Source organism: Camelina sativa, chromosome 5 (assembly GCF_000633955.1).
Source record: "Camelina sativa cultivar DH55 chromosome 5, Cs, whole genome shotgun sequence".
NCBI lineage: Eukaryota > Viridiplantae > Streptophyta > Magnoliopsida > Brassicales > Brassicaceae > Camelina > Camelina sativa.
Genome location: NC_025689.1, coordinates 1,400,425 through 1,407,299, shown reverse-complemented (window position 1 = coordinate 1,407,299; position 6,875 = coordinate 1,400,425). Strand labels below are relative to the sequence as shown.

The following is a 6,875-nucleotide window of genomic DNA, read 5'->3' as shown; positions in this document are numbered from 1 at the left end:
TTTTTTTTTTTTTTTTTTTTTTTTGTCGAACTACAATAGAAAAAGTCATAAAACTAGAGTTATGAATACTTATTTTTACATTTTCGTTGTTGAACTAACTTTTTTATTATTATTTTTACGATATCTACACTTTTGTGGTTTACGCTTTTTTCAGTATTAACAATCAAGACGTGATAGTATTTTACTAATACAATAGACAAACAAAAAAATTTGCTTTCAAAACCACAAGAGAGAAAGTCATTTTCTTCCTCATCACACACTCTCTCTCTCTCTCTTCTCTCCAACCAAACATGGCCTCTCCACCACTCTCACTCTTTCTCATCCTCTTCTTCTTCTTCCTTCATCCTTCACTGTCTTCCTCCTCGGAGCTTGACATTCTCCTCGACATCAAATCCTCTCTTGACCCTCAAAAACGTTTCCTCACTTCATGGACTCCCGACGCCGACCCTTGCTCTCCCGGTTCATTCGACGGCGTCGCTTGCGACGGAAACCACCGTGTTGCTAACATATCTCTTCAAGGAATGGGTCTCACCGGAACTATCCCTCCTTCAATCGGTTTTCTCACTAGCTTAACCGGTTTATACCTTCACTTCAACTCCTTGACCGGTCAGATTCCTAAGGCTATCTCAAATTTGCCTCTCCTCACAGATTTATACCTCAATGTCAACAATCTTTCCGGTGAAATCCCTCCTCAAATCGGAAACTTAGACAATCTTCAAGGTAAACTATATATAGTAGGTCTTTTTATATATATGCATGTGTTTTTAATTAAACTCATTCACTAATAATTCACTTATTGCAGCCAAAAGACCTTAAATGGGTCAAGTTTGGTTTATTAGATAAGCGAAAATGAGTTTATTTAGTTTTAAATGGGTCTTAGATTTTAGAATAATTTTTTTTCTATAAAAAATTCATCTAATCATCCAATCAATTTTTTAGAACATTGGTAAAATAACTTTTTGTTTGAGTACCCATTCAAGTTTGAATTTTTTTGATTCTCCTAGAAAATAGGGAAACTCTTTTTTTTTTTCTTTGTACACCTTCACTTTTTTTTATGCAAACCCCCAAAAAGTATTTTATTGGGGCTTTTTGATCATAGATTAAACTAGGGAAACTAGGTTGTTCAAAAAAAGAAAAAAGATTTAAAAAAGAGCTAAAGCCAAAACTCAAGAAAAAAATTCAATCTACTCATAACTATGTTTTGTTGGGTGTACTTTTATTTTGCAGTTGTTCAGTTATGTTACAACAAGTTAAGTGGGAGCATACCGACGCAGTTAGGTTCTCTCAAGAAGGTAACTGTCTTGGCTTTACAGTATAACCAACTCTCCGGTGCCATTCCAGCGAGTTTAGGTGATATTAATACGTTAACTAGGCTTGATTTGAGCTTCAACCATCTCTTTGGTCCTGTTCCGGTGAAACTCGCCGGTGCTCCTTTGCTTGAAGTTCTCGACATCCGCAATAACTCTTTCTCCGGCTTCGTTCCCTCTGGTAATTATAACTTTCTGTTAATTGTACTTATGATTATTAATTGATTCTTTAAGAGTACTTAAAGATTAGGGCTGACCAATCCGGTTTAGCTGAATTGATAACCAATTCAAAAATCTGTACCAAACCGAAATCGAATTTTACAACCACATTAAAAGATGTTTTGTTCACTTGTTTCTTGATTATGAAGCTTTGAAGAGGCTAAACAATGGATTCCAGTATTCAAACAATCACGGTTTATGCGGAGAAGGGTTCACGGATTTGAAAGCTTGCACCGCTTTAAACGGTCCGAATCTTGACCGGCCAGACCCAACAAACCCAAAGAATCTCACAACCGTTGACGTCAAACCAGAGTCTGCAGATTTACAACGAAGCAATTGCAGTAACAACAACAACGGCGGGTGTTCATCAAAAGCCTCAAAGTCTTCACCTTTCGGTATCGTCATGGGACTCATTGGTTCAATCCTCGCAGTTGCAATCTTCGGTGGTTCAACATTCACATGGTACAGACGAAGGAAACAGAAGATTGGAAACAGTCTTGATGCTATGGACGGTAGGATTAGCACTGAGTACAACTTCAAAGAAGCTTCTAGAAGAAAAAGCTCTTCCCCATTGATCAGCTTAGAGTACGCGAGTGGTTGGGATCCGTTAGGACGAGGACAGAACAGTAACAACAACAGTGCATTGTCTCAAGAAGTCTTTGAGAGCTTTATGTTCAATCTTGAGGAGATTGAGAGAGCTACTCAGAGCTTCTCTGAGGTTAACTTGTTGGGGAAGAGTAATGTCTCTTCTGTTTATAAAGGTATCCTTAGAGATGGCTCTGTTGCAGCTGTCAAATGTATAGCTAAATCGAGCTGTAAATCCGATGAAACTGAGTTTCTCAAAGGGTTGAAGATGCTGACATTGTTGAAGCATGAGAACTTAGTGAGGTTGAGAGGTTTTTGCTGCTCCAAAGGACGTGGAGAATGTTTCCTTATTTATGAGTTTGTCCCCAACGGTAACCTTTTGCAGTATCTTGATGTGAAGGATGAGACTGGCGAGGTTCTTGAATGGACTACTCGAGTTTCCATCATAAATGGAATAGCCAGAGGTTAGATTCTACGATTCCTTCTTTCTCAAGCTAAAACTCTGTTTTTTTTTTTTGTATGTGTAATCTGATGTCTTCATTTGTTATCTGTCTTTCAGGGATTGTTTACTTACATGGAGAAAATGGGAACAAGCCTGCAATAGTTCACCAGAATCTATCTGCAGAGAAGATTCTCATTGATCATTGGTACAATCCTTCTCTTGCGGATTCAGGTCTTCACAAGCTTTTCACGGATGATATCGTTTTCTCCAAGCTTAAAGCAAGTGCTGCAATGGGATACTTAGCTCCTGAGTACATAACTACAGGAAGGTTCACTGATAAGAGTGATGTCTACGCCTTTGGTATGATTCTGTTGCAGATACTCAGTGGTAAAAGCAAAATCAGCCATTTGATGATCTTGCAAGCTGTAGAGTCAGGAAGATTGAATGAAGATTTCATGGATCTAAATCTTCGAAGGAATTTTCCGGAAGCAGAAGCTGCTCAGCTTNGGACTACTCGAGTTTCCATCATAAATGGAATAGCCAGAGGTTAGATTCTACGATTCCTTCTTTCTCAAGCTAAAACTCTGTTTTTTTTTTTTGTATGTGTAATCTGATGTCTTCATTTGTTATCTGTCTTTCAGGGATTGTTTACTTACATGGAGAAAATGGGAACAAGCCTGCAATAGTTCACCAGAATCTATCTGCAGAGAAGATTCTCATTGATCATTGGTACAATCCTTCTCTTGCGGATTCAGGTCTTCACAAGCTTTTCACGGATGATATCGTTTTCTCCAAGCTTAAAGCAAGTGCTGCAATGGGATACTTAGCTCCTGAGTACATAACTACAGGAAGGTTCACTGATAAGAGTGATGTCTACGCCTTTGGTATGATTCTGTTGCAGATACTCAGTGGTAAAAGCAAAATCAGCCATTTGATGATCTTGCAAGCTGTAGAGTCAGGAAGATTGAATGAAGATTTCATGGATCTAAATCTTCGAAGGAATTTTCCGGAAGCAGAAGCTGCTCAGCTTGCTAGACTTGGTCTTCTCTGCACTCATGAATCCTCAAACCAAAGGCCATCCATGGAAGATGTTATGCAAGAACTCAATAGACTCGCGGCGAATTATTAGTTTTTCCGTTTAACCAGATTCTTGCTTGTCCAACTTGGACAGTCCAAGAATCGGCACACCAAGGTTTCAGACAATCACCGGTCCCCTGATGTTAACTCTGTTTTAGGTTCAGTATAGGGGATCCGAAAAAATCGGTTTATGATGTAACAATCTTATCTCCTTGTAACTGTAACTGATGTACTTAGGCTGTATAAACTAAGCAATTTTCAGACATTTTAGTTGATCTTGTGGGAAGTTTTTTTTTAAGACATATTTTAGCTGCACAAAACCAACCAACCAACATGCGGATATGTTGTGGCATTGTCTTCATGTATGGCAATGTCAAGGAATTGCAGAATAAGATTAAGCCCTTGAAGGCTTGAACAATCGTTTATCTACAATGTATTGGAAACTTCAATGGTATCTACAAAGAACTCATGGACTCTTCCATCAAGCTCAATCCAACTACATCCAGGAACTTTCTCTATCTGTCTTTCCTTCATCATCGTTCTAATTCTACGAACATCCTTCCACTTTCCAAAACTAGCATACATGTTAGAGAGGAGCACATATGAGCTCGGGTTATAGCCAGCCTGCAAAATAAGGTGTTCCCCGACAAGCTCTCCCGTTTCAAACTCCATGTGGTGATTACAAGCGGTGAGAAACATTCTCCATATGACATCATTTGGCTCAATTGGCATTTCCTCTATTAAGTTTTTGGCTAGCTCTATACTTCCGGATCTCGACAGTATGTCAACCATACACCCATAGTGTTGCAGCCTTGGTTCTATCTTGTGTTTCCTCCTCATGAGCTCAAAGCAGAGAATACCTTCCTTCACTAATCCAGAGTGGCTGCAAGCATTTAAAACTCCAACAAAGGTGATATCGTCTGGTTTTATGGAGCGTCTCTCGATCTGCAAGAGCATATCAAATGCGGATTCTCCAAGACCATGAATAGCTAGCCCACCAATCATGGCATTCCAGTGATCAATGCTTTTGTTTTCAATCCCTTCGAAAACCAACATGGCGTGTTGTATGCTTCCACATTTCGAATACATATCAATGAGAGCAACGCCTAGTTTCCCACCTAGAAAGATTTGTTTCTCCACAATGTACAAATGCATATCCATAGCTTTGGATAATCTACCAAGTTGAGCAATAGCTGAAAGAACTATCACCAAAGTCGTTTCATCGGGTGACAAGTGACTCTCTTTTTCCATGTCGCTAAATATCTCAAGAGCTTCCATGTGATACATGTTTTGAACATAACCAGCCATCATGGAGTTATATGCCACAACATCTCTATGAGGCATTTGGTCGAACAGAGTCTTAGCCTGATGAACAAAACCTAACTTCGCATACCCATCAATCATGGTAGCCCAAGTAACCACATCTCTTCTCTGCATCACATCGAATAAACCTTTAGCATCCTCGATTCTTCCGTGTTTTACATATCCATCGATCATTGAGTTCCAAGAAATCAAATCCTTCTCAGGCATTTCAGAAAACATCTTTGACGCTATATCAACTCCATCTGATGTCTGAGCATATCCACTGATCATAGAGTTCCAAGAAATCAAATTCTTCAACTCCCTTGGCATCAAATCGAACAGTTCACGCGCTGATTCAATCAAACCACATTTGACATACCCGTCAATCATTGAATTATAAGAAACAGAGTCTCTCTGCGGCATTCTATCAAACATCTGGCGTGCAAAACCTAAACAGCCACATTTCAAATACAAACCAATCAGACAATTCTGTAGAAACAAATCCGACCAAAGTCCAGTCTTTTTCAAAAACCCATGAATCTGCATTCCTTCTTTTACAAAACCTAACCTTGAACATGCTTTCATAACAAGAGACATTGAGAATTTGTCCACGGAAACACCGTTCTCGAGCATCAAACAGAACAAAAACAGAGCTTGTTTTGGTTCTGTTCCATGAGAGTGAGACTTTATTACAGCGTTCCATAAAAATGGATCCTCCACCGCTCCTCCTTGTGAATATGAACATACGTGATGCTCTTGGAAGATACAACGAGCAAACTCGGCGAGATGCGGGTATCGAGAAGCGGCGAAGGCGAGAACGATCCTCGTAGTGAGATTAGAGTTTTTGATGAATCCGGAAGTAATCAATCCCGCGTGGATTTTTCTGACATCTTTCGAATTTTTGCAGCATCCGAGGAGTTGAACAGTAGTTGAAATCGAACTCCATGGATGATGAGAACTCGCGGAAACAAGCATCACCAGTGTTCCTCTGTTGAAGATAATAAACCGGATTGGGTTTATTATCTTTTTAACGGCTATCTGTAGTCTCTCTACAAGAATCACTTAAACGATGTCGTTTTAAATTTTGTTTATCAGTGGGCTCTAAGGCCCAGAAGTATATTAGTAGTAGACTTATCGAAAAGCCCAATACCTGCTAAAGGAAATTAGGTTTCTTGTCGTATTCTATATGTTTTAATTTGGGGGTTAATTATTAAATGATACGTACTAACAGAGACATTAAAGATAATAAAATGAGATAGAATTAAAGAAATTTTGAATTTGAAGGATATTCGTATATCTAAACGAATTGGATTGGATCGTAGAGTTTAAGTTGATTATAGAAATATGTCCACCAACAAATATGTACGAAATAATAGATTATGTATAGTATAGAAAATAGAAAAAATGATGGTGATAATAAGATATATAAATTGATAACCAAGCAGTGCGATAAGCATTGACTTCTTGCATAAGTCATAGTCAGGATGGAGTGGTATGATATATCGTACAAATTTTCCCCTTTATCAAATTTGTTTTGTTTATTCATATCATATGATTTCAATGCATAGTTGCAATTTTTAAATATCGTGCGTACGTCTTTTATATTAAAACTAAAGCGCTGTTTTGTCGTCTACTTAATTTTAAAATATCGTTAATTTTAAATATCCGAGTGAAATCATGCATGTCAACTTAAGTTAATGTCCGAGTGTTGTCTCAAAACCCTGTTCCGTAAAAAACTGATGGTCAACGAGCGTGTGAAGAAGATATAAGACAAGGAAGAGGAGCTGAAGACTGAGATCGAGAAACTCATTGAACGAAAAGGGAGATCTTCAACTTCAAGGGATGCAGCTGATGGTGACATCGCTAAAGAAGGGTTCGTCAAGGAAATAAACTTTTTTGAAGGGGAAATCGGTTCCAAGCACTCGGTTAAAACGTTCTTGCAA

At 38.5% G+C, this 6,875-nt stretch overlaps 2 protein-coding genes across 2 annotated transcripts; one reads left to right on the top strand and one right to left on the bottom strand.

Moving 5' to 3' along the window:
* On the top strand, positions 209-3,757 carry LOC104788755 (probable LRR receptor-like serine/threonine-protein kinase At1g34110). The gene is made up of 4 exons (XM_019245626.1): positions 209-720; positions 1,228-1,488; positions 1,676-2,575; positions 3,195-3,757. Exons 1-4 carry the CDS (start codon positions 291-293, stop codon positions 3,680-3,682), a joined length of 2,079 nt encoding a protein of 692 aa, XP_019101171.1. The 5' UTR covers positions 209-290; the 3' UTR covers positions 3,683-3,757.
* LOC104784799 (pentatricopeptide repeat-containing protein At2g45350, chloroplastic-like) lies at positions 3,790-5,924 on the bottom strand. The gene has a single exon (XM_010509879.2). It carries the CDS (start codon positions 5,905-5,907, stop codon positions 4,057-4,059), a length of 1,851 nt encoding a protein of 616 aa, XP_010508181.1. The 5' UTR covers positions 5,908-5,924; the 3' UTR covers positions 3,790-4,056.